The 27,287-nt window shown below is 45.2% G+C and overlaps 3 protein-coding genes across 8 annotated transcripts in view; 1 reads left to right on the top strand and 2 right to left on the bottom strand.

The window, feature by feature from the left end:
• mtrr (5-methyltetrahydrofolate-homocysteine methyltransferase reductase) overlaps positions 1–2,895 on the bottom strand; it is a 32,718-nt gene extending 29,823 nt beyond the window's left edge. The window contains exons 1-5 of the mRNA XM_036935134.1: positions 2,789–2,895; positions 2,346–2,493; positions 1,605–1,758; positions 984–1,101; positions 99–636 (exon numbers count right to left, since the gene is read on the bottom strand). Coding sequence (XP_036791029.1) covers positions 99–636; positions 984–1,101; positions 1,605–1,758; positions 2,346–2,489 — 954 coding nt within the window. The 5' untranslated portion in view covers positions 2,490–2,493; positions 2,789–2,895. The remainder of the gene's footprint in view (positions 1–98; positions 637–983; positions 1,102–1,604; positions 1,759–2,345; positions 2,494–2,788) is intronic.
• Positions 2,896–5,443: 2,548 nt separating this feature from the next.
• LOC110535450 (T-complex protein 1 subunit epsilon) lies at positions 5,444–10,506 on the top strand. Its single transcript, XM_021620451.2, has 11 exons — positions 5,444–5,715; positions 6,378–6,438; positions 6,822–6,986; positions 7,322–7,520; positions 7,788–7,980; positions 8,423–8,572; positions 8,811–8,930; positions 9,061–9,246; positions 9,435–9,572; positions 9,718–9,898; positions 10,090–10,506. Exons 1-11 carry the CDS (start codon positions 5,611–5,613, stop codon positions 10,215–10,217), a joined length of 1,626 nt encoding a protein of 541 aa, XP_021476126.1. The 5' UTR covers positions 5,444–5,610; the 3' UTR covers positions 10,218–10,506.
• Positions 10,507–18,391: 7,885 nt separating this feature from the next.
• Positions 18,392–27,287, bottom strand: part of phldb2b (pleckstrin homology-like domain, family B, member 2b) — a 45,676-nt gene continuing 36,780 nt past the window's right edge. For 4 of the 6 annotated variants that reach the window (XM_021620444.2, XM_021620448.2, XM_021620449.2 and 1 more), the window contains 13 exons: positions 26,491–26,619; positions 25,914–26,069; positions 25,716–25,826; positions 25,528–25,617; positions 24,189–24,341; positions 22,672–22,815; positions 22,474–22,576; positions 21,380–21,533; positions 19,878–19,968; positions 19,612–19,758; positions 19,307–19,526; positions 19,107–19,192; positions 18,392–18,984 (listed from right to left, as the gene is read on the bottom strand). In XM_021620444.2, coding sequence (XP_021476119.2) covers positions 18,844–18,984; positions 19,107–19,192; positions 19,307–19,526; positions 19,612–19,758; positions 19,878–19,968; positions 21,380–21,533; positions 22,474–22,576; positions 22,672–22,815; positions 24,189–24,341; positions 25,528–25,617; positions 25,716–25,826; positions 25,914–26,069; positions 26,491–26,619 — 1,725 coding nt within the window. In that variant the 3' untranslated portion in view covers positions 18,392–18,843. The remainder of the gene's footprint in view (positions 18,985–19,106; positions 19,193–19,306; positions 19,527–19,611; positions 19,759–19,877; positions 19,969–21,379; positions 21,534–22,473; positions 22,577–22,671; positions 22,816–24,188; positions 24,342–25,527; positions 25,618–25,715; positions 25,827–25,913; positions 26,070–26,490; positions 26,620–27,287) is intronic. The other 2 variants (XM_021620446.2, XM_021620445.2) reach the window with 2 other exon arrangements.

Here is a 27,287-nt window from a genome sequence, read left to right as displayed (position 1 = left end):
ATGGAAAGTGTGGCTGGTGATGTTAGAACTCAAACAAATATGAATGAGATGTAAACAATTTCATAGTGCCAAAATAACCCAGTATTACCACAACCCACCTCTTCTTCTATGGTGGCTTCCTGGAGCGTGACATCCAGGTAGGCTGGAGGCAGAGCAGGGACATTGAGGACAGATTCAGACAGTGGAGGCAAGGAGCATGTCAGAGAGGCCTCTACAACAGCAGAGGGTGCTCCACTCTGTGTCTCTAACACTGACTCAGGATCAGTGACAACACCATCTAGTTTAGGAGCAGTCCTATTGTTGCTGGTCAATGACACTGGTCTAACATCAGTAACTGCACTCCCTGTCTCAGAGGCTGCTTCTGTAACATTCAGAGAAGCTGATTTGGGCTCAGTCTTAGTACTCTCTGACTCTGCTGCTGTTCTGAGTGAGCCAGAGCTCTGAGGTTCTGATTCTTTAAGACTCATGAGGTGGAGTTTGACATCTGTCACTGACAATTCGGGTGTTTTGTTCAACGATGCTCTCAGGTCCCTTACATGGCCATCCCTCTCAGGCTGAGGGGTGGCCATCTTGGATAACGCTCCTCTGATGGCCTCCCAGAGTCCTTCAAGCCAGGGGTCCAACACCAACTCAAGCCTAGACACACACACACAGTTTGGATTAAGAGTTAAAGTATTAACATGGGAAACCCACTAAGAGACCACCGCCAACTGGAGCCTGGACAGAAAGCAAAGTCCACTCAGACTCAGAGATAAGCAGTGTGAAGTATCCAAAAGGTAATGTGCCACATACCACAAATGAATGGGGAAAGTACATTCAAAGTGTGTCTGTATTGGTACCGCTTTTATTGCTACTAATTCAAGAAGACATTGTGCCCCTACTTTAAAGCTTCTTAGGTGAGTGTCAGGACTTGATTAATGTTTCTCATACATCAACATGTAAAAAAATATGTATTTGCCCTATTAAAAGACCTTGGGCCTTACCCTACACCATCATCTGCATGTCCTGTTGCGTAGAAATGTTTAGCACCAAGTTCCTGTAGACGGCCATCAATAGTCTTCCCACAGTTGCAGAAATTTTCATAGTTTGTATCACCCAGAGCTGGAGCACAGACAAAAACAAGATATTGATCATCACACATAATGTATCAATGAATCTGTTATTTTAAAGCCATCAAATAAGATAAAGACGAAAGTAGTAGCAATTAATCTCAGCACTAGGCCTTTAGTCTTAGGCACACCCTAATCTGCTGTGGACAGACTATTTAAACATAAATGGTACCGTAGAACTGTCTTTATATTATGGCCGCACCAATTGAGAACGAGCAGGGTTTTTCATCACTGGTTACTTGGACAAATCCCAATTTCACAGGTGTTAGCATCTTTCGAATTTCAAAAAGGGGAGGGGACATTTGTCCCATACACTTGCGCCTAACTTGCAAAGAGAGGGGGTGGAGCTCCTCGTTCCAGTTCTGCTCCACATTCTAGTATCTCTTGATCTATTTTCTCAACATGTATGGACCTGGAACTTAATCAAGCACCTGACCAATTACACAAGAATGTAGTTCTGGGTTAACCAAGATTAGGCACACACTCCTTCCTTACCTATAAGAGCATAGCAGAGGTGTGAATAGTGGTCGCTGGGCAGGGTCTTTTTTTTTATGTTCTTCACAAACTTCAGGGCCGTGTCTGGTGGGTCCCCATCCCCAGTGGTAGACACAACAAACACCACAGGTGCACTCTCCTTCTCCAAGTTAAACTGAGGGGAGACAAAACAGGATCAGTATTCATACCAGAGCCGAAAAGACCAGTGGTAACAACAACTCTGCCACAAATGCGATGATACAGACTTAGTTTTGTTCCTAAGCAGCTTGATAGTAGTTTACGAGTGTTGTAATCATCAGTGTTGTAATCATCCGTTTTGTAATCATCAGTGATGTAATCATCAGTGTTGTAATCATCAGTGTTGTAATGGATGGAACAGTAGTGGAGAGGGTAGCACAAGCATTTCGCTACACTCGCATTAACATCTGCTAACCATGTGTATGTGACAAATAAAATTTGATTTGATTTGATTTGATTTGATCATCCGTTTTGTAATCATCAGTGATGTAATCATCAGCGTTGTAATCATCAGTGTTGTAATCATCCGTTTTGTAATCATCAGTGATGTAATCATCAGTGATGTAATCATCAGCGTTGTAATCATCAGTGTTGTAATCATCCGTTTTGTAATCATCCGTTTTGTAATCATCAGTGATGTAATCATCAGTGTTGTAATCATCAGTGTTGTGCCAGCATTGGAATACAAGCCAGGGCACGTTAACACTATTTTGACAACTTTACCTTCCCTCCTTCACTCAAGCAGTAGATGTCAGCAACCAGTCCCCTCTCCTCAGCCTCGTCAGCTATCCCCTCGGCTATGGACTGTGCCTGGCCTTTCTGAGACCCGTACAGAACCAGGAACCGGGGCTTCACCTCACAAGGCATTCTGCTGGACAAGTGGGAATTAAATAAGTCAGTCAGTGTAAATTCACGTTGCAGCAAGTTGTTACAGTGACTGTATCATATATATATATAATAACTGTTGTGGCAACATTGTCACCGCTGTCAACAACAAAACATTCTGCAGACATCGACATGCTGGATTGAAAACTGAGAAACATCATCCATGACACTGATCCTACCATCTCAACAGACTACACACCAACCAAATAAAACTGTGAATTCAGAAAATATCTAAATCCTCAAAAGGTCCACGACTGACTGCATGTCATTATCGTACATACACAATCGGAAAATTGAAAAGTTAGTTGCAGATCCCCGTGGAACTCCTTTTCTAACATTGTAGAAAATACATAACTGAACACGTTCAACGCCTTACAAAACTTACCCGGAAGTTACGTCACGTTTGACGCACGGCACGTTGTCGCCCCAGCGAGGAACAACCTGTATGTATGAGTGTATAGAACTATGTGTATGTACTTGAATTTGTGCCCATGTATTTATCAAACGTATAACATAACACGAACTTATTCTCTCTGATGTGAGAATGCTTTTGGAGAACAGCTCTCTGTAACTCAATGAGATTCGCGTATCATCCAACTGGTCTGCTAGTAAAACTCCCGAGTGCTAGTCTTCCAGCACGAGACAGTGGCCAGAAACTAAACTCAGTAACGGCGCTAAAGATCGTTTATTAAGTGGAGCCAGAGAGGAAGAGAGGAGGCCCAACTCTGCAGAAAATCTGTCTCCCTCCAGCAGGTGGCGTTTTTTTCGTTGTTTCGCCCGCCAAACAATGAGTTTTTGTGAGGTGTTGACCTTACAAAAATGAATGTCTTATTTGCTATGTGAGGCTTATTTGATCAAATATAAGTTTCGTAATGCTTAAGTTGTTACGAGTGTACTGATAAGTAGGACACGTGACATCCCGGCAACTTTGAGAAAAAACACTTTATATCAGAGTTGTTGAGATGGCTATGGATTGGCCTATTCATGACATGATGAGGCTAGTAGTATAGCGTCCAGTGGCGGTCGGTGCCGTTTAAGATGAGGGAGGACGATTTTTTTTGTCATTCATATTCCATTCACTCAGTTCAATGTAATAACAATATGTTTAGGCTACTTGATACTCTGATTTTACCTATATCCATCATGGGGTTTCTACAACCTAGCCTATGAATTAAAATTTACAACGTAGGTGCGCGCACAGGTCGAGATAAAAATGTGAGATGAGAGACATGGACAGACACATTCAATACTGCCTTGCACACTTTCCTGGATCTAGCTGGTCTATGATTTAATCATTAGTCCAACAGTTGCACACGATAGTTTCTATTGGACAAATTCAGGTTTGTTTATCCCTCTTTAGTTCCATTTGCTTCCGTTTAAGAAACATTTTTCAACAGAATCAGCAGAATGAATAAACCCCTGATCACACGTAAACGCAGTTCATTTTCATAGCAGCCACATTGTATTCCTTCTCACATCTATGCGCTCACCTCTTCCCTTCGCTTAAGAACTTCAATGAACAACACATCAGCCCTATGTGACCAGGTGAAAAAGCCTTTCCAAGCCAAACCATATCATAGCTTCTACACATAGCCTACATTATTGTCACCATATTGGCTAAAGTAACATTATAGTCAACATTGCTAATAGAACTAACCCGTTAGTAAACCTGCCACAATCATGCAGTAACGTTACAGTGTACAGTCAGTAAGCCGTTTAGTACTTACACCGGCGGGACCCGGTGGCAATACATTTGTAAAACCAAAAGTTTACCTTGACTTGGAAGAGTTACAGTATTGTGTTGGATAGTCATAGCACTCTAGCTAACCTATAATCCCTCTGTTTGAGTAGGCTAAACTAGCTAGCTGCATTTGCTAGCTAAGTCAATTAAACTGAAAGTGAAGAAAAAAATGACAAAATCTCTATCTCGCTTCTCCTTCTTTTTGGAAGAAATTAATTTGTTAAACTATTGTCTTTCTCACACTTTGAGAAAACTACTCACCTCGTTTTATGCACTGCAGTGCCAGCTAGCTGTAGTTTATGCTTTCATTACTAGATTCATTCTCTGATCATTTGATTGGGTGGACAACATGTCAGTTCATGCTGATAGGTTGGAGGACATCCTCCGGATGAGAAAGCCTCCTGAGAAAGCCTCCTAGGTTTTGTATTGAAGTCAATGTACCCAGAGGACGGGAAGCTAGCTGTCCACCGGCTACACCATGATGCTACCCTGCTGTTTAGGCTACTTTAGACCTTCATTGCAAAACAGGGTATTTTAATCAATTATTTGGTCCCATTGAATACAGGCGTTTGACGTCAACAACTCCATTGAATATTCAAGTGAATTACAATAATGAGATGTATCCACCAATCCCCCAAAAATATAAGCGGGAGCTAGACACCCGCCTTTGCCATTCCACTTTGTAGACAATTGTTAGGGCGGGGAGACATGTCTTGCCAGTATATCCATAACATTTGGTGGAGCTGACACAAGTCAAACGTTTAAGACTTTTCTGGACGATTTGGGCTGGATGGCCAATGCAATGAGCCAAACAATACCAGTGATACTGAAAAAGTAGCTGCATGTGAGTTCACTCAAGTGAAGTATTCACCCCAACGCACATTATCAAGCTAATACATTGAATTTTTAAACACTCTTTAGTATTTTCATCACCCCTGGTTTCTTAACTTCAGCACCAAACGATGTATCTAAAGCGCGAGAAAACAAGACAATAGTAAAAAGAGTGAGATCGCGAGACTAGAATAACTGATTTGGCAACAACGTGATGAGAGGAATTTTGGTGATTTTTAAAACATTTCATGAATTCAAGCCGTTTATGCACAAAATCTGTCTCAAAACGTAATTGTAGAAAAGGCAAACGAAATATATCTTCACAATATAGTTTTAAAAAATCGAATAATTGAATGATGTATCAACTTCCCCCTTTTCCTACTTGGTCTCGCCCTCCCCGCCCCGAGATCCTTCTAGAAGTCGCCAGCAGACCAGTGTGACCAGGTGCCTACCAACACTCCACTTTTTCATCGGTGAAAGTCTGAATTTAATCCGTGGACACTTCTAAAGTGTCGCCGTCTTTCGGGCAATATGTCCGCTATGGGGCAACTCGCATTCGATGAGTATGGACGGCCGTTCATCATCATCAAGGATCAGGATAAGAAGACTCGCTTATCGGGCCTTGACGCACTGAAGGTACAATGGATTTAGCAAGTCAGCTAGCATGCCACTTCATTCATGCGTCAGGATTTTGTCAAGGCAAATGCAGAACACTTCAAATGCACAACAACTTCAGACCCACTTGTTTAGCTAGACAGTTGGCAAGCTAGCTGCATTATAACATTACGGGCCAATGCATATGTTTAGTTCATGTTGTTAAAGTTTGCTTGCTAGCTAGAAAGTTGTAACGTTATTTATATGGCTAGCTAGCAACTGCATGCTAGTCTGCCCATGTGCTTATTTTCTGAGGACGCCACAGTGAGGCGCGGCTGGTTGTCAAATAAACAATGGGATTCGCTAGATAACATACCACCAACAGTTCTGTGTTTATCACTTATGATGAATAAAGTCCAATTATTATTTTTTTACATGCCACATGCAGTCATGACGTAGCAAGGTGACGTTGGTAAAGTAGTTTAGCGACACAGTTAGTTGGATAGCCTAACTCAGCTGACAATATTTGGCAGTTGCTTCTTGGCAATTAACGAGGAATCTTGATCGTCAATTTAATTTTCACGGACATGGCCATCTAGCCAGTGGGTCCCAGAGATATCTTGATTTTATTTGGTTATAGTTTGACTCCTGCAGAATCCCAGCCTCAGTGAAGAAATTCACGAATGTCCTTTTGTGTTGTGCAGTCTCACATCATGGCAGCAAAGGCAGTTGCCTCGACGCTGAGGACCTCTCTAGGACCAAACGGTAAGCCCGAACAAACACGGCCACACTGAAGCTTATTTATTAGATTTTATTTAAGCAAGTCAGTTAACATCCTTATTTACAATGATGGCCAAACCCTAACGACACTGGGCAAATTGTCCTGGGCAAATTGTCCGCTGCCCTATGGGACTCCCAATCACGGCCGGTTGTGATACAGCCTGGAATCGAACCAGGGTCTGTCGTGACGCCTCTAGCACTGAGATGCAGTGACTTAGACTGCTGTGGCACTCAGGAGCAACATTTGTAAACAGCAATAAAGTAACTTCTAGTATTGGTGTGTGCCCAATCATTCATTACTCAACACAGTAACAGCTACACATTCATCATGTAGTACATTTGATTTTCCCCCCTTCCTCTTCCTACAGGTCTGGACAAGATGATGGTTGACCGGGATGGAGAGGTGACCGTCACCAATGACGGAGCTACCATCCTCAGCATGATGGATGTGGACCACCAGATCGCCAAGCTCATGGTGGAGCTCTCCAAGTCTCAGGACGACGAGATCGGAGACGGGACCACCGGAGTCGTTGGTAGGGGACCCTACAGATTTGAGTCTGTGATTGGTCTGACTCATTAGCTTACTAAATAAACAAATGTAATCTCTTGCATCGCTATCCTATTATGAAAATTGGATTGTACTCTTCTGGTTCCTTTTTTTGGCGCTAATCTGGATTAATGTTGCATTGACGGGATACAGCAGCATGGCTTTCTCACTTCTCTCATCTAGGAACTTAATCTTACATGGGGCATCTTATGAGACATCTGATCATTTCTAAAAGCCATGCTCAATTCTTTCTATGATAAGATTGTGTTCATCAATGCAGAATCATATTGGTACACTCATCCTAACTTATCTCCCCTCCAGTGCTGGCTGGTGCTCTCCTGGAGGAGGCAGAACAGCTGCTGGACAGGGGCATCCACCCCATCCGTATCTCTGACGGTTACGACCAGGCCGCCAAGATCGCCATCGCGCAGTTGGACAAGATCAGCGAGACCTACCCATACGACCCCAGCAACACGGAGCCACTCATCCAGACTGCCATGACCACACTGGGATCCAAAGTGTGAGTCTCACTGGCTGTTAGTATTTTTTGTGGTCGTCATGGCAACTTTCAAGAATTTCATTAATGGTCCAGCTAGCGGGTGCCTTTTTATTGTTTGCACGTCTACTTGGATTTTTTATTTTAATGGAACCATGCAGTCTTTGCACAAAGATGAATGATACACAAATTGATTTGGCCCGTATGGAAAGTAGGATTAAGTTATTATTTGTGAACCTTGGTTTCATAAGGTCTCATACAGATTTCTCTCCCCCATCTTTCCTTTCTCAGGATCAACCGCTGCCACAGACAGATGGCGGAGATTGCAGTGAACGCCGTCCTGACTGTGGCGGACATGAACCGTAAGGACGTGGACTTTGAGCTGATCAAGATGGAGGGCAAGGTGGGAGGCAAGCTGGAGGATACCCAGCTCATCAAGGGAGTCATCATAGACAAGGAGTTCAGCCACCCTCAGATGCCCAAGGTACACACCACACACAGCTTAGGTAGTTTAATGTAATAGCGTTGACGTTTAGGCTAGATGACCTTCATCAGAAGGTAGTGGTACCTTATTCAAGTTCCAAACCCAGTCATACAGTTGATACAAACAAGGGTCATGTTAGTACACCTCAGATCCAACCCAGTGTAAACTCTAGGACCGACTGGATCAGTAACTCTTCCCCTCCCTTACTCCAGTCACTCTGTCCCCGGTGGAGTGGTCTGACATTGACTGGATACAGCACCACGGCTGTTTCGCCTCTCATTTAAGACATTCACCTTAAATTAGGCTTGTGAGAGCTGACGATTTCTGTAGATTTAGGGGTATTCTTTTTTTGTCCATCTAAGTCTGAAGCACTCTTTTTAAAATTGTGTTTAGCCAGATAAATGATATTGTACAGTAATTGCCTGTACTCTTTTCCCCTCAGCTCCTGAAAGACACAAAGATGGCTATCCTGACCTGCCCATTTGAGCCCCCTAAGCCCAAGACCAAGCACAAGCTGGACGTGACCTGTGTGGAGGAATACAAGGCCCTGCAGAAGTATGAGAAGGACAAGTTCCTGGAGATGATCAAACAGGTCAGTCACATAAACTTTAGGACTTCATATTTCTCTATAGCACAGCTGCATACAGTTAATTCCAGCCATTCAGTCTGGACAACTTAAATATGTGTATATGAAGTTCCCCTCATCTCCTTGAATCTAATTGAATATGATCTAAACTTAAAACAACAAAAAAAAACAGATAGTGGAGTTTGGTGAAATAACATGAAAGTGTAATATTTTAACTATTTACTTTTTTCTTTTATTTTTCCAGATCAAAGATACCGGCGCTAACCTGGCCATCTGCCAGTGGGGCTTTGATGACGAGGCCAACCACCTGCTGCTGCAGAATGAACTGCCTGCCATCCGCTGGGTCGGAGGGCCTGAGATCGAGGTGATACGCGCACCGTCACACACAAACTACATACAGACATTTTGCCATCTACCTACAAAAAGTTATCGGGGGGAGGGTGTTCACCAAACTATTTATGCATCGCTAACCTCACTGTTTTCTCCTCCCTCAGCTGATTGCCATAGCAACAGGGGGCCGCATCGTGCCTCGGTTCTCTGAGCTGACCGCTGAGAAGCTGGGCTCAGCCGGTGTCGTTAAGGAGATCTGCTTTGGCACAACCAAGGACCGCATGCTGGTCATCGAGGAGTGCAAGAACTCCAGGGCAGTCACCATCTTCATCCGTGGAGGAAACAAGATGGTGGGTGGACTGGTAGTCTGCTAATGTTGATTGTTAAGAGATTATGCTGAGGCAACTGATAATCAGTTAATGTAGACAGCTGTGATTCCTCATCAGCTGTATCTTTAGGTCACGGATGGACACTTCCTGTACCTAAGTGAACAGGCTTTCATTGCAGCCCAGAACTAACTGTTTCATTTCCCTGTCAGATCATTGAGGAGGCTAAGCGTGCGCTGCATGATGCACTGTGTGTCATCCGTAACCTGGTCAGAGACAACCGTGTTGTGTACGGGGGCGGAGCCTCTGAGATTTCCTGTGCCCTCGCTGTCAACCAGGCTGCTGACAAGGTAGTGTGTACACACACACACACCAGGTGAAAGATTAAAACTTTGTATTTGACTTGCATCAAGAGTGTGCCCCGGAGTAACAGTAATAGCCTGATGATGATTCTGAAACAAAGCAATGTGCTCATACCACCATCTCTCTCTGCAGTGCCCGTCCCTGGAGCAGTATGCCATGCGTGCTTTTGCTGATGCCCTGGAGGTGATCCCCATGGCCCTGGCAGAAAACAGCGGGCTTAACTCCATCCAGACCATGACAGAGGTCCGCGCCAGGCAGGTCACCGAGAACAACCCCGCCCTGGGCATCGACTGTCTGCACCTCAACACCAATGGTAAGGACAGACTCACAACTTGTCAACTGTACATTTTTGTGTTTATACCCATCTTTTGTATATCCAATATTCACAATGTTAAATGTTTTCATTCACCTGTCTAGGGGCTACATGTAAACACTTAAAATGAAGCATTATATCTTTAATATAGCTGTAATTGTTATTGATGTGGATTATTTTCTCTGTCCTAGACATGAAGCAGCAACATGTAATTGAGACTCTGCATGGGAAAAAGCAGCAGATCTCTCTGGCCACCCAGGTGGTTAAGATGATCTTGAAGATCGATGACATCAGAAGCCCGGGAGAGTCTGAAGATTAAGGACCCCCACCTAGCCAACTACTCCCACTGAGCGCGTGCCAGTCTCAGCCCAGTTTTCTAGGACTCAGCAAACTTCTAATCTAGAATATTCTAGAATGAGGTGTTCTAGAATTACTGCTTTAGAATGTTCTAGAACTCTACTCTGCAGAGTTCTAGAATGTTAAGTGTCCTAGGCCTTTAGGCACTTGTCCAGCACAGTGTCCAACCCTGCGTACTGTTATTTATCATTTGATCCTGAAACCGCCCCTCCTTCAAGCTGAAGTCATCAATAAAATGTTGGTCTGTGACATTTCTCTTCTGTGTGGGTTTTCACCCAATATGATACAAATATGCTTGTGCAATACTGTTCATTGATTAGAGTACATTTGTCACTATTGCTTTGTAGGTAATAATTATCTGCACTGTCAAACATTTAATTCATATGAGATGGTAGGCACATTGAAGCTTTGCTCTTAAAGACATGCTCTGGTACATTTGAGTATTTAATTTTTTACGCCTCTCATTTTCGGCTGTATGTGTCAGTGTAGTTCATACATGCATAATAAGTAATTACTGTCTTACTTCAATTAGCTGTAATCCCTAGTTTAAAAGTAATTTTCCTTAAAGCTGTGCCATGTTCCCTACATTTCACCACAGGTGGACCAGCCCACTAGCAAATTAAGTTGAGACAATGATCTTCAGCCCCTCCCATTTAAGTGACAGGTTGCAGGGCCGGCCCAACAGATCAGTGGACACAGCAGTGATGGAGCGATTTTGGGGACCATAGTTGGCTCGCCAGAACTACTGTCAAAAAAATTGACAAAATTACCAGAGAATCTAACTACAATTTTTCACAAGCACAGTTCACCTAATTAATTACTGCAAAGCCAGTGCTGTGTTTCACAGTAAACAAATTTAAGAAAAAACTATCAGGTGTGTAAAAATCATTGATGCCATAATGAGTATTCAGTTACTTGGTCTAGTTTTGAAATGTTTATGATGGCATCAGGATACAGTACTATCAACTGTAAGAAGTTAATGGTGAGAGGGAAAAATACTTAATGCTTTTATTCATGGTTATGAGAACAATTGATCTTGGATGAGTTGGGGGCCACAAACATTCTGAACTCACCATGAGGGTTACCTTGGGTGCTGTGGGTCTGCTTACGCTCACATCCATACACACATATGCAGTCAGAGCCCCTAATCTTTTGGGGGTCTTAAGCAACATTCTGATGGGGGATCCCCCCACCTTGCGACGTATACATTTTGTCAGCCCCCTCTTGATAGTGGAGAGAAGATTTAGAGTAAATTTCCTGCAATTCTAAACATTTTGCCATTAGGCGTAAAGAAAATGTTGCAGTTTTAAAGCTAACCTCTCCTAAACACAAAAGGGGAGCAGCCAGTTGCCCCACCCCTGGTCTAGGAAGCTCTAACCTCCTGACTCTTAAGTTGAGCTCAATATAACATCTCTCACACAGGGAAGAGCAGGAAGCCACTGAAGGTGTTGCGCAACCAAGAAGAACCAGCCAGCACATGCTCTTTGGGGAGACACATGTAGACCACATCCCCCTCTTCCAGCTCTAGAGACAATGCATTAGATATACAGTTGAAGTCAGAATTGTACATACGCTTAGGTTGGAGTCATTAAAACTCGTTTTTCAACCACTCCACCAAATTTTTTTTTTTTGAATTTTACCCCTTTTTCTCCCCAATTTCGTGGTATCCAATTGTTGTAGTAGCTACTATCTTGTCTCATTGTTACAACTCCCGTGCGGGCTCGGGAGAGACGAAGGCTGAATGTCATGCGTCCTCCGATACACAACCCAACCAGCCGTACTGCTTCTTAACACAGCGCGCATCCAACCCGGAAGCCAGCCGCACCAATGTGTCGGAGGCTACACCGTGCCCCTGGCAACCTTGGCTAGCGCGCACTGCGCCCGGCCCGCCACAGGAGTCGCTGGTGCGCGATGAGACAAGGAGATCCCTACCGACCAATCCCTCCCTAACCCGGACGACGCTAGGCCAATTGTGCGTCGCCCCACGGACCTCCCGGTCGCGACCGGTTACGACAGAGCCTGGGCGCGAACCCAGGGACTCTGATGGCACAGCTGGCGCTCACAAATTTCTTGTTAAGCAAGTCAGCCAAATCAGCTATGTTTTTTAAAAGGCAGTAAACGAGGCTGAATTAACTGTTTCACTGCTAGACAAGGCTCCGCTAATAGCCAGGTGTAGTGGTGGTAAGGATTCACTCCATTGTGCTGAAAAGAAAGCTCTGCTATTTGGACAGCTTTATGTCGGCCCTAGCAGTTTGTGGGCACCGTTTGTCACCGTTATAGTGCAATGAATGTATTGTTTAGTGTTGTGTGGTAGCTTTGCTGGCATGCATAATGTTTGCTATTGTTGAGTTTGCCCCACCAAGATTTACATGCTAAAATCACAACTGATTACTGACTCCTACCCCTAGGTCACAAGTCATTGTTCTTGTTTTTTGTGTGTATACCTATACTTAATCTTTACAATCTGATGGCACTGTAATGGCACAACTAATACTTTTTGAAGTAGTAGTAGTATGCGCTACTATACCAGTAACTGAGTTGTAGGCTGTGCCGATGTTGGTGATGACTTTACTGTAGATGAGCGGGATTTCAGTACTGAAGAAGGGTCCCAACAGTCCATCACCTAAATCAACCGAGAAGGCCAGCTTTGGTCTGTCTGTAAACACGGGAGAGTGAAAAAAATACATTTACATTCAAAGTATCATAAGTAAAATAAGATCATGTTTTTATCTGTCTGTCTTTTATGCATTTTATCCAAATCCCAAAGCAAACTATAACTTTAAAATCCAAATGTGGATGAATAAACCTGAGGAAAGGTTTGTCTGCATCTGTTACCTGCATTCTGTCTCTTAAGCTCTTCCACCTCCCTCTCACTGGTACTCTGGCCTCCAAGGCTGTTGTTTAACAGAAAACATATGCAAAAGCGAACTTGAATTTAGTTATCCTGACCACTTTTAAGGTGATGGTTTGATTATGTCAAAGTCCTCCTGGTACTTGTGTTCTCACTGGCTGTCACTGGCCACCAGGGCTGACAGAACATGAAAGAAAATATGATTACTGAACAAAGTTAAACCATAATATCAAACATTACTCAAATACAGTAAATGTATAATTTCTAACTGATGACATCTCTGTGACATGTACCTGCATTCTGTTTCTCCAGCTCCTCCACCTTGTTCTTCTGGAGCTACAGTTCAGTCTTGGCGACACTCTGCTCCTCTCTAAGAGCCATCGCCTCGTTTTCAGTGGCTGTCACTCTGGCCCACATGGCTGGCAGTTCAGCTGCTTGTGCTGAAATTGTCATTTTGACAATCAAAATGTTATTTTGTAATACATTCACATTTAATGAATTACCTTGCTTCTTAACACAGCGCACATCCAACCCGGAAGCCAGCCGCACCAATGCGCCGGAGGAAACACCGTGCACCTGGCCACCTTGGTTAGCGTACACTGCGTCCAGCCCGCCACAGGAGTCGCTGGTGCGCGATGAGACAAGGACACCCCTACCGGCCAAGCCCTCCCTAACCCGGGCGATGCTAGGCCAATTGTGCGTCGCCCCACGGACCTCCCGGTCGCGGCCGGTTACGACAGAGCCTGGGCGCGAACCCAGGGACTCTGATGGCGCTGCAGTACAGCGCATTTCTTCTTCATGTCAGGGGTGGCGGTGGTCTGACCGGTCGTCTGAGTCATCTCTGTAGCTTCAGTCACTTGGCTCTCGATCTGAGCCTCTCTCACCCTGCTCTCCCTTCCCTGACCCTGTCGAGTGATGTCATTCTCTCTGACCCCTCCACTCTCTCCCTAAGCCCATGCCCCAGACAGACAGACCAGCAACACCAGCAGAGCTACAGCACCATTTATTCTGAAATGGCACCTCCTGACTCTACACCTAACCTCCTGACTCTACACCTAACCTCCTGACTTCATCTAACCTCCTGACTCTACACCTAACCTCCAGGCTTCATCTAACCTCCTGACTCTACACCTAACCTCATGACTCTACACCTAACCTCCTGACTCTACACCTAACCTCCTGACTCTACACCTAACCTCCTGACTCTACACCTAACCTCCTGACTCTACACCTAACCTCCTGACTCTACACCTAACCTCCTGACTCTACACCTAACCTCCGGACTCTACACCTAACCTCCGGACTCTACACCTAACCTCCAGACTCTACACCTAACCTCCGGACTCTACACCTAACCTCCGGACTTCATCTAACCTCCTGACTCTACACCTAACCTCCTGACTTCATCTAACCTCCTGACTCTACACCTAACCTCCTGACTCTACACCTAACCTCCTGACTCTACACCTAACCTCCTGACTCTACACCTAACCTCCTGACTCTACACCTAACCTCCTGACTCTACACCTAACCTCCTGACTCTACACCTAACCTCCTGACTCTACACCTAACCTCCTGACTCTACACCTAACCTCCTGACTCTACACCTAACCTCCTGAGCTAAATACGGCATTCTCCATCACACAGGGAAGAGTAGAAAACCAATGAAGGTGGTGTAATTATTTATGTCACCATAGAACCCACACCCTGAATAGAGACGACATCCCCCTCCTCCAGCTCTAGAGACAATAAACGGGACAAGAACTCATGTTTTCCATGTCAGGGTGTTCATATTTTACCATAACCCTCTGATAATTGTGGAAAAGAACTGCACCTGTATTATAGCTGCGCCAGTCCACTGTATTTTATCTGTAGTAGTAGACTCCTCTCACTGGTGCTGTGAAAATACATGCATCAGAGGAGAAGCAGGGAGAGATCAACACTGTCATTGCAACTTATTGGAGATATTGGACTGAATGTCTGTCTATGCAGTGCCTTCGGAAAGTATTCAGACCCCTTGTCCTTATTTGTTGCGTTACAGCCTCATTCTAAAATGGATTAAATACTTTTTATCCCTCATCAATCGACACACAATACCCCATAATGACAAATCCAAAACAGGTTTTTAGACAATTCTGCTAATTTATAAAAAAATGACACAAATATTCAGACCCTTTACTCAGTACTTTGTTGAAGCACCTTTGGCAGCGATTGCAGCATCGAGTCTCCTTGGGTATGAGGCAACGAGCTTGACACACCTGTATTTTGGGAGTTTCTTCCATTCTTCTCTGCAGATCCTCTCAAGCTCTGTCAGGTTGAATGGGGAGCGTTGCTGCACAGATATTTTCATGTCTCTCCAGAGATGTTCGATTGGGTTCAAGTCCTGGCTCTGGCTGGGCCACTCAAGGACATTCATAGACTTGTCCCAAAGCCACTCCTGTGTTGTATTGGCTGTGTGCTTAGGGTTGTTGTCCTGTTGGAAGGTGAACCTTCACCCCAGTCTGAAGTCCTGAGCACTCTGGAGCAGGTTTTCATCAAGGATCTCTCTGTACTTCGCTACGTTCATCTTTGCCTCGATCCTGACTAGTCTCCCAGTCCCAGCCACTAAAAAACATCCGTACAGCATGATGCTGCCACCACCATGCTTCACCGTAGGGATGGTTCCAGGTTTCCTCCAGACATGACGCTTGGCATTCAGGCCAAATAGTTAAATCTTGGTTTCATCAGACCAGAGAATCTTGTTTCTCATGGTCAGAGTCCTTTAGGTGCCTTTTGGCAAACTTCACTGAGGAGTGGCTTCCATCTGGCCATTCTATCATAAAGGCCTGATTGGTGGAGTGCTGCAGAGATAGTTGTCCTTCTGCAAGGTTCTCTCATCTCCACAGAGGAACTCTAGAGCTCTGTCATATTGACCATCAGGTTCTTGGTCACCTCCCTGACCAAGGCCCTTAACCCCCGATTCCTCAGTTTGGCCGGGCGGCTAGCTCTAGGAAGAGTCTTAGTAGTTCCAAACTTCTTTCATTTAAGAATGATGGAGACCACTGTGTTCTTGGGGACTTTCAATGCTGCAGACATGTTTTGGTACCCTTCCCCAGATCTGTGCCTTGACACAATCCTGTCTCGGAGCTCTACGGACAATTCCTTCAACATCATGGCTTGGTTTTTGCTCAGACATGCACTATCAACTGTGGGACCTAATATAGACAGGTGTGTGCCTTTTCAAATCATGTCCAATCAATTTAATTTAACACATGTGGATTCAAATCAAGTTGTAGAAACATCTCAAGGATGATCAATGGAAACAGGATGCACCCGAGCTCAATTTAGAGTCTCACATTAATAGGTCTGAATACTTATGTAAATAAGGTATCCTTTTTTAAATATTATAAAATTTGCAAAAACTTTGAAAACCATGTTTTCGCTTGGTCATTATGGGGTACTGTGTGTAGATTTCTGAGGATTTTGTTTTATTTAATCCATTTTAGAATAAGGCTGTAACGTAATAAAATGTGGGAAAAAGTCAAGGGGTCTAAATACTTTTTGAAGGCGCTTGTATACATGTTTAGGATGATTTACATTGCATTTTATATTTAGAAAGATGCATTTGTAGTAAGATAAATAAACGTGCCAGTTCATGTCTATACTTGTGTAGTACCTGCATTCTCTCTCTCCAGCTCCTTCACCTCCTTCTCACTGACTGTCACTCTGCCCCCCATGGATAACAATTCAGCTACTTTGACTGGAATTAAAGGGAAACAATATGAATATGTTGATCTAACATCCACTCTCTGTTACACCACATCACTCAGTGCACCTCAGTTCGGTCCAGATGTCAGGGGTGGTGGTGGTCTCTTGCCCTTCCCTGTGACACTGTTGAGTGATGTCATTCTCTCTGACCCCTCCACTCTCTTCCTGACTCCCTGCTCCAGACAGACAGACCAGCAACATCAGCAGACCTACAGCACCACTTATTCTGAAATGATACATCTTTTAGACATGATGTATTCTATAGGCACAATCCCCTTCCTTATATACATGCAAGTGAGGGAGCCACCGCATGAGAATTTAACATGTGTTTCTGACAGAAAAACGTGGGAGAAGTGACCCTGTTCTTTGGTTGAAGGTCTCTCCTCATGTGACCCCTGTGTGTATACAATGTGCCAAGAGGACTGAGAGCCAGTCTGAATACAGGACCAGATCACCCCTCTAGCGGTTCTGATACAACACTGCTGCTTCTGATCACAGAGTTTCCCAGTGACATTTGGCATAAACAGAATCTTTACATGGATCATAGAGCCTTCATTCAAATCAATGTCTTATGAAAACATGTTATATTTTCAAGAAAAATGACCAAACACATTTTTAAGTGACAATATGTTCTTACTTTAATATATGTTCTTGCTTTTTCTGTATGCAGAAATAAAGATACATGCATTGATAATCAATAGCATAAATACAGTATGATATAGCTACATGATAAAAAAACCTGCCATTTAAAAAATATATATAAATGGTTAAAAAGCACATTAATGCCCGATAATGAATCAAACGCCTGGCTAGCCCGACCCCGGATGCTTCATATCTGAAAGGATACAGTAGAAATAATGGGCAGGGTGGAATTGAGTCATTTAAGTAAGCATTTCACTGTTAGTCTCCACCTGTTGTTTATGAAGCAAGTGACAAAAATGGATTGGATTTGCTTCCATCTGTCCTTTCAGTTCTACACTCACTGCAGAAGGTGGTAGGGTTGAGTTGGGATGGTTTAGGGGTCATCCTCTGTCCCTCAGACTGTTCAGCTGTCACCCTCTATTGATGAGAGGGAATAACTAGATTTATATGATGGTGGGAAGGAAAAGCATCATGACTGAGCACTAACATACAGTAAGCCTATGTGCCAAGGCTGCTCGCCATTAAACAAGGCATTTGATAAATACAACTCACAGCTAACATATCTGGTTAGTCAACGATAAAATACGCAGCGAAAGCTCGACCAGCATGATTATAATCTGTGAGGGTTAACCTATATGATCCTGTATTTATTCTACCACTGACATGTATAAGGCTGCATCTCAATGACAACCTACTCCCCAAGTAGCAACCTTTGGTATTGTATTTTACCACAGATAACTTGACCTTTGGCTACACTAGAAGACGCAATGGAGGACATTGGCCTCATGAGAAAAGACACCATACAAAAAGATTAGCACCTCTGGGTTATGTGATCACAATGTAGCACACACACACACACACACACACACACACACACACACACACACACACACACACACACACACACACACACACACACACACACACACACACACACACACACACACACACAGGAGACCTGAGGTCTTTGGGGATGAGTAAATATCAGTAACTTGCCGCCTGATCATTTGACCCTACACAACCTGGAATTGAAATGAACGTTCTGTTTGCTTGTTTACTAATGATGCATAAAAACACTGGCCAATCCCAGCGGAGCTACTGTGAGAGTTAAGGCACACTGTTGGAGAACACGTCCTAAAATACAGAAATAAAAACAACAGTCCATCTGTGTCACAGAGAAAAGAGAGGAGCTAGTCCTGTCGTCGTAACCACACGCTGGCTGTAACCTTCCACTCCGAAGCACCCCTCTTTACACCATGAACTGAGTGTATCCCTCCGACGCGTACAGATCAAGTCTCCTACACCATAAAGTGGGTGTATCCCTCCGCCATGGCCATATCGCTCCTTTCTACACCATGAACTGAGTGTATCCCTCAGCCCCAGTGACAATGACATCCATCCAGATCCTCATGGCCTCAGGAGAGGGGGCCACCATGTAATAGACCCTGTCATGAGTCTTCACACTGAACGTCAGACACGGGTTAGGACTCTGGAGGGGGAGGGAAGGAGGGGGAGAGAAGAATAGGGATCAGATACAGCAAGGCTACAAGGATTCAGCATTTAATAAGAGAAAGACCGTGTCACACACACACACAACAAAGGAGTAGGTACCTTGTGTGCGTTCTTTAAGTGGTCATAGTAAACTTCCTCTATTGCTTGGAAGTAGATGACCCCTTTCAGCTTGGCCTCATGCTTGTCTGCAGCAGAGACAAAACACACAACAGTAAGAAACACACAATCAGATCAGAAGTTAGGACTTAAGAGGTGTGCGTTACTCAAACTCCAGTCCATGGTACCTGTCCGTTCTTTACCTGAGAAGTAGGAGAGCGTTCGTCGGTTGCGGTCAAAGACGAACCAGCGTTTCTTCCAGGTCTTGATCTTTCCCCCCATCTTGACCAGGAATCCTCGGCATGTCTTCTCCGTGAGGGACAGGTGGAAACAGGTGTCAGCACTGTGGCCCGCTGACTCTATATGGGCTTTTAGGTCAAAGTCATCCTTTCGAACTGGCAGGTAGCGCGTCAGAGGACGGGACTGTGGGGACAGGGGTTAAAGGTTACTCTAGTGGTCAGCAATCTTAGTCCTGGAGAGATACTGTTTCGTATGCCTATTGTTTCACCTGTGCTCTCTGTTTCTCCCGTAGTTTCACCTCCCTGTCGATGAGTTTCTGTCGTCTGTTGGTCTCCTCCTGCAGTCTTTTCTCCAGATCCTCCCTCCTCCTCCTCTCCTCCTCCAGAGCCTGTTTGCGTGACTCCATCTCTTGCTCCTGCACCAGACACAACACATGCTTTACTTTAGATTTCAGTGTGTGTGTGTGTGTGTGTGTGTGTGTGTGTGTGTGTGTGTGTATATTTGTTTGTTTATCTGTGCACATGTGTATGTTACCTTGGTTTCTATGAGGCGATTCTTCTCTGCCTGAGCCTGTCTCAGCAGACGCTCCATTTCCTCCAGTTTGGTCACGTTAGACGTACTGGCACTGCAACACACACAGACATTCTACAGGCTGGGAATGATGCAGCACAGGACTTATTCTTCCCATGGAACACACACAGTCATTAAGAATGGGCCCTGCTGGAACACATTAGAACCAGCCTGGACGTGTGTGTGTGTGTCACAGCAAAGTCTGCTGCTTTTCATTTCCACTTCAAAAGAAACACCTGGAATAAGTCTCTGACCCTCCCCCCCCCCCCCCACTAACTCCTCCTCTATCCATTTCCGCTTCATATCTACCACAATCCTTCATTCCTTCTCTCAACCCTCTCTGTCCTCTCGACATCTCTTCGCTTACATTTGACTCATTTAGCAGACGCCTTTATCTAGGGCGACAGTAGTGAGTGCATGCGTTCTCATCAGTTTTTTGTACTACGGCGTTGCAAGCACCATGCTCTACCAACGGAGCCACACGGGGCTTCTCTTTCCTGTTCCTGTCAGAAAGAGGCCTCTCTCTTACATAACTAGTACACACACACACACACACACACACACACGTCACTCCAGTGATGGCGTTACAGAGATGCAGTATTCCATATGGTGTTCCCTTCCCGAGGCTACATGGATACTCCTTTGGGAATTATCCTGATTTGAGCACTGTGTGTGTGTTTGTATGTGTGATTACAGCGCCATGCGGATCAGAGAGGTAATCCAACAGGAACACTAGCCATGAAATATAAGCAACCTGACGCTTACCTGCATAAACGAGAGGGAATGGAACCAATGGTCCATTCAGATGCTCCAAGCTAGTCCAGTCCAATTTAACCCAAAAATAACCAACCAGAGTCAAGACCCACAGAATACAGAATCTGTGCCGGGAGTTCACAGAACCAATCCCATTTTACCTTCAGTCCAATCCGAAATGAAACCACAAAACCTAATTGTGCTTTGCTGTGTCACTGAAAGCTCCACGGTGCACAGAAACAAGCGAACAGCTCCGATCTCTGGACCACAGAAACAGACTAACCCATCTAAAACCCAGAGGTGTAGAGCTGGCCTGAACCCTCTCCAGACAGACAGAGAGAGAGCGAGCGAGAGAGGTACAGAGAGAGAGATACAGAGTCAGAGAGAGCGAGAGAGAGAGAGCACTCTGCATGCAGAACACATTATTTCACCCCAGTGAGGCTGAAGCCCAAATCTACCACCGCTCAATAGCTATCCCCGCTTGTAACCTGACTCCCCTAACCTTCAACCCCCCCCCCCACACACACACACAAATGTTTCAACATGCATGAACATTCACCTCTCTCCCTCCATGTTTCACACTATAGAAAATGAGAAACTGACTTCATATGATCGGTATGCACATTCAGCCTCTGAACACACGTATCACACATATCCCCCTTTTCCTTGACCTCTCCTCTCTCACTCTCCCCAACACACACACCCCCACCTACCAGGAGACGTTGTCCGGGGAGCAGGCAGAGATGCTGGTCTCCATTGAGTCAGAGCTGTCCACGCTCATGGTGTCGTATGCCTGGCCGTTATCACAGTAACCGTAGGTGTCCAGGTACACGTTGGACTGGGAGGCGGCGCGAGAGCTCGGCTGACCTAGACCACAACAAGACCACACACAGTCAGACAGAAACCACAACAAAATCACACAGTCAGAAAGAGAGAGACCACTACCAAAGCACACAGGGTCCGAGAGAGAGAGAGAACAAAGACCAGAAACCGGTGTCTACTTTAAAACAGCGCGAGAGAGAAGCTGTGCATATACCATCGAGTTACCTGTCTGTACCCCTCCCTGCACTGAGCCCTGTTCTCCCTGACCGCTCGCCACCTCAGGGACCACAGTCTGACCGTACGGTACAGACTGTTGGCCCTCCCTCTGATCACACTGACCAGCCACGGTTAAAACACATACAGCAAACTAAAGGTGCAAAAAGTTACCACAACCAAAAGGTCCAAATAACAATGTCCAAAACCGTAGTCCAAAAAATAGATCCCAGAACAACATGAACAACCACAAGCAGTGGACCTCCAACTTGACTGTCACTACGAAGGGAGTAATGTAACACTACAGTAGGGTACAACAAAGACACACACACAGGAAGCCTGATACCATCACCCAAAGAGGGTCAGACACACCACACCCCTCTGATGACCCACCCCAAGGGACAGGCTTCAATCTCACCACAACACACACAGACACACACACACACACACACACACGTTATCCATGGGTTACTAGGACCTATTAACGGATGCTTCACAACAGCAGAGTATTTCCTGCCTCTCCTCAAATCTCTATACAAACAAATAAACAAACCATGCTTCTGTCCACCCATCACACACACACACACACATCTGATGATCCATCTTTTTTATAGGTTGAAACCCTTGCCTTATAAGGTAAGCTGTGTGACTAACTTATCCCGAGGGTCACTGGTGGTGTGACAGACAACTCTCCTAGACAAACTCCTCTTCCCTCCCCTCTCACTACTTCAGTTTCGCGGTCAGTTTACACATGCGTGAGGTGTGTCCTCACCCTTGTGCAGGCGCCGTTTATCTGTGTCTCTATTGGAGGAGACAGACATGGCCCGGGGTAAAATACTGCCACAGCTAGAACTCTGGACCAGGGGCTGATGGGACTGTGGAGGACCAGAAAGAGAGAGAGATTAAAGGTGATTTTGTGTGTGTGTGTGTGTGAGAGAGTGAATGTGTGTGTGTGTGTGTGTGTGTGTACCTTGTTAGGCATGCTGCGTCCTAGTGTAGCACAGTTGAACTGAGGGGTGACAATGGACGTGGTCTTCTTCCTGGGTAATGTGTCACTCAGGTGGGCCCCACCTTCTTTCACTAACCTCTTTCTCTCCTCCAGTGAACGGAAGTGCTGAACACACACACAATAGTCAGAATCACACACGCATACACACAAACAGCACAGGACACAAACACACAGCCTTTACCTGCCTGTTGTGGCTGTGTTTTTTGACAGGCAGAGGAGGAGGAGGAGAGTCAGGGAGGGGAGAGGGGTCACGATAGGTCACCATGTCCTCCGGCCAATGAACCGAGGGGGTTTTGGTGAGAGGGGGGCGGCGGGGCAATAGGGGATGGGAGGAAAAGGAGGACGGACAATCGACAGGAGAGGAGGAGCGACAGAGCTTAAAGAGGAAGAGAGGAACACCATCAAAGAAAGAGAGAGTACAGCAGACAAAATATAACATCTAGAAAAACTGAAAGGCAAATGCATGGAGAACTGAGGAAGGCATACAGTGCATTCAGAAAGTTTTCAGACACCACCATAGGGATGGTGCCAGGTTTCCTCCAGGTGAGATGCTTGGCAATCAGGCCAAATAATCCAATCTTGGTTTCATCAAACCAGAGAATCTTGTTTCTCATGGTCTGAGAATACTTTGGCAAACTCCAAGTGGGCTGTCATGTGCCTTTTACTGAGGAGTGGCTTCATTCTGACCACTCTACCATAAAGACCTGATTGGTGGAGTGCTGCAGAGATGGTTGTCCTTCTGAAAGATTCTCCCATCTCCACAGAGGAACTCTGCAGCTCTGTCAGAGTGACCATTGGGTTCTTGGTCACCTCCCTGACCAAGGCCCTTCTCCCCCGATTGCTCAGTTTGGCCGGGCAGCCAGGTCTAGGAAGAGTCTTGGTGGATCTAAACTTCTTCTATTTAAGAACGATGGAGGCCACTGTATTCTTGGGGACCTTCGATGCTGCAGAAATGTGTTGGTACCCTTTCCCAGATCTGTGGCTCGACACAATCCTGTCTTCCTTCGACCTTATGGCTTGGTTTTTGCTCTAAGCTATAAAAACAAAGAAAGTTGTACACTCCATATGTATAACCTCCCAGTCATTTATTGGGTAAAACATACATTGTGACATACACTGTCAACTGTGGGACCTTATAAAGACATGTGTGTGCCTTTCCAAATCATGTTCAATCAATTGAACTTACCACAGGTGGACTCCAATGAAGTTGTAGAAACATCTCAAGGACGATCAATGGAAACTTGATGCACCTGAGCTCCATTTCGAGTCACATAGCAACGGGTCTGAATACTTATGTCAATAAGGTATTTCTGTTTTTTATTTTTAATAAATGTGCAAACAATTCTACAAATCAGATTTCACTTTGTCATTTCGCATAAGACTGTAAAGTCAAATGATCTGAATACATTCTGAATGCACTGTAAATAATGTTATCCTCCTCCACACAAACACACCTCCTGACCAACAAACACACACACCTCGTCCTCCGCTGGTTTTGGGGCGCTGTCGTCAGTGGGGGGGCTAGGCTCAGAATCAGGGGAGGGATTGGCCAGAACAGGGGCAGGGGCGGGACTAGGGTTCCCCCCCAGCTGGGAGTAAATTTCATTGATCTCACTGACTGTTACATAGCCCTGGAACATACCATGAGGGAAAAGGGGGGAGAGATGAAGTGGACAGAGAGAGGGATAAACAATGGTGAAAGAGAGGGAGATTAAAAGTGAGATAGATTAAATAAAGAGGGGGGGTTGAGAGATAGAGATTCAGCCATGTTAAAACTTTTTGTTAGCTTGGTCAGTTAAACTGCAGCAACAGAGACAGAGCTGTCCTGTTCCATTAGTTTCACATAGACAATGAATGAAGAGAGAAGGTTAAACATAAACAATATGAACATCTTTAAAGGCCAGTTTGTTACCAGTGCAATGTGTTATTATCACTGTATAAATGGAAAACAAGAGGAGGTGTTTCTAAAACGGGCTGTAAAAAGTGCTTCTCAACCTCAAGATTCCTGGATCTACAAAAAACTATCCATCACACAACTCATTCCATAGTTCTCATGTTATCGTTTTGACCATAACCTTTTTGATACAAGGGACCAAGATTCTAAGAAACACTAGCTTAAAGTAACTGTCCAGTGAAACTCTCACTTTTTAAATTCTGTTAACGCGTACACAAATATTGTTGTTGACTCGTCCTATACTCGTATTTGTGGCCAAAGTATAAATTGGATAGAAAAAACACACTTCAAAAACCCCGCCTCAAACTTGTATCTCAAACAGACCGTTTAAAAAACGCTTGCCATTTCATCATAGAGGATGATGTCATCCTTCTGAGGAGGATGAGCTGGCCAATCAGCAGTCTACTCACATTAATATTTTTTATGACCAGTATACGCCGGTCATGTTGTTGGGCTACGCCCACATCATTCCAAAACAGAAAAGCTGCTTTTTAACATACTTAATTACCATTTTTGGAAGGAAAACTATTTCCCTCCATTATTTGTCATTAATTATAGGTCATATTTCATAGAAATCTGGAAAGATAGATAGAGGGAGGACATAGTACCTCAGCGCTCTTTATGGAAAGAGAAGAAAGGAGGGAGGATAGGACTAGCAGGTCAGCAGGAAGGATAAGAGAAGAAAGAGAGGAAGAGGCGTGGTCACGGGACTGGCCACTAGGAGATTGACACACGTCAGCCAACGACGCCGTATCCTAGGAAACAGGAAAGGAGGAAAGGAGAGGAAAAGAGGAGGAAGACAGTGAGACGAGGGGGACCATGGGTGGGAATGGAGAAGGTTGCTAGGCAATAGTCAAACATACCTCCTTGAGACTGATAGGGCTGAGAGGGAAGCCCCGGCCACCTGTGAGGTCAGCATACTTCTTTTCCACAGAAGCAAGGTTATCTTTCTCCTGAGAGAGAGAGAGACTTTAACATGCAATTAGGACTGAAATCAATGGTCTGTTGCAAAACACACAAACAGACACACACACACACTGCGCGTACATACCTTCTGCAGCATTATCTGCAGGTTGGTCCGCTCCTTCAGGAAGCTGTCCTTCTCTCGCTGAGCCTGCTGGGTAATCTGTCCCGCCTGCTTATTTAGCGCCACCAGCCTCTCCTTGGAACACACACATACAGTAGTTTAACACACACACACACACACACACACATACATACACACACACACAAAACACACACACCGTACCTTGCGTGTGACGGTGCTCCGTTGGTAGTCAGCTATCTCTCTGAGGAGTTGTTGTGTGCTTTCCTCCTTCTCCTCATCATGACAACTCTCTCTCTCCAGCTGCTGAAACTCCAGGTCCTCAAAACGCTTCGTCTCAGCTTCCAGCACCTCAGAGTTCTGACACACGCACACACACGTTTTTCTCAGATTGTGTTATAACATTTTGGCTGTCCGCAAGTGTTCAATTACTATTTTCTGCATGAGGGAGAGAGCATTCAGTCACACAAGCACAAACACACTCACACAACCACACCAAGGCATGCTCTCGCCAAACCTGCTGCACAATCATGCTTCCTCATCCTATCAAAAAACTGCTACTATCCCCCATGAGCAGGCTGACTGTGTGGAGCTTTCATGACAGACATGATATGACACATTAAAACTGACAAACAGGATGAGAGGTGAAGAGGAAGAGAGACCCTCCTGTAGATAAATGATAGGGGGAAGGAACAAGAGGATAAGGATGGGTGAACAGGTGGGGAAGGTGTGTCACAGGACGTTTTTAGCAGGAAGTGTGTGTGTGTGTGTGTGTACTGACCCTGGTGAGCTGCTCCTGTAGGGGCTCCTTCATGGCCTCAGGACAGCAGTGGAGCTGGGAGCGCAGCTCACACACACTCTGAGACAGCTGCTCTACCCTAGCCCTCTCAGCCTGCAGCGACACACACGCCTGACACACACACACACACACACACACACGACAAGCATACAAGCACGCTCAAATGTGCATATGTACGCAGAGGTACAGTACACACACACACACACACAGGAATGACAAGCAGACACAGGACAGAGGGAGAGAGGATGGTAGCGTTAGTGGGAGTCGGGAGGCAGAGTTAGTTACTACAGTGTTACAGTGGTCAGGAAAGCAGAATGGACTAGAGGGCAGAGAAGAGGGAAGGACTGAAACAGCTGTGGGTTGGGGATGATGAGGGTTATTATGAGAGGGAAAGGGGTCTTCAACACAGCCCCCCAACATTCCAAGACGTTCAGGCTGACCAGACACAGGAGAAACCAGGCTAACTAGCCAGACACAGGAGAAACCAGGCTAACTGGCCAGACACAGGAGAAACCAGGCTAACTGGCCAGACACAGGAGAAACCAGGCTAACTGACCAGACACAGGAGAAACCAGACTAACTGACCTGACACAGGAGAAACCAGGCTAACTGACCAGACACAGGAGAAACAGGCTAACTGACCAGACACAGTATGTGTCAAACTAGTCAACTTTATATTTGTCTTTTTCTCAACTGCTCGTTATCCATCTTCCTCTCATCAGATCTGTAATCACCAAAATGTGTAAGGGGAAGACTGTGTCTCCCCCCCCCCCCCCCCC

The sequence above is a fragment of the Oncorhynchus mykiss genome, chromosome 11 (assembly GCF_013265735.2).
Source record: "Oncorhynchus mykiss isolate Arlee chromosome 11, USDA_OmykA_1.1, whole genome shotgun sequence".
Classification (NCBI taxonomy): Eukaryota; Metazoa; Chordata; class Actinopteri; order Salmoniformes; family Salmonidae; genus Oncorhynchus; species Oncorhynchus mykiss.
This window is presented reverse-complemented; position numbering and strand designations above follow the sequence as displayed.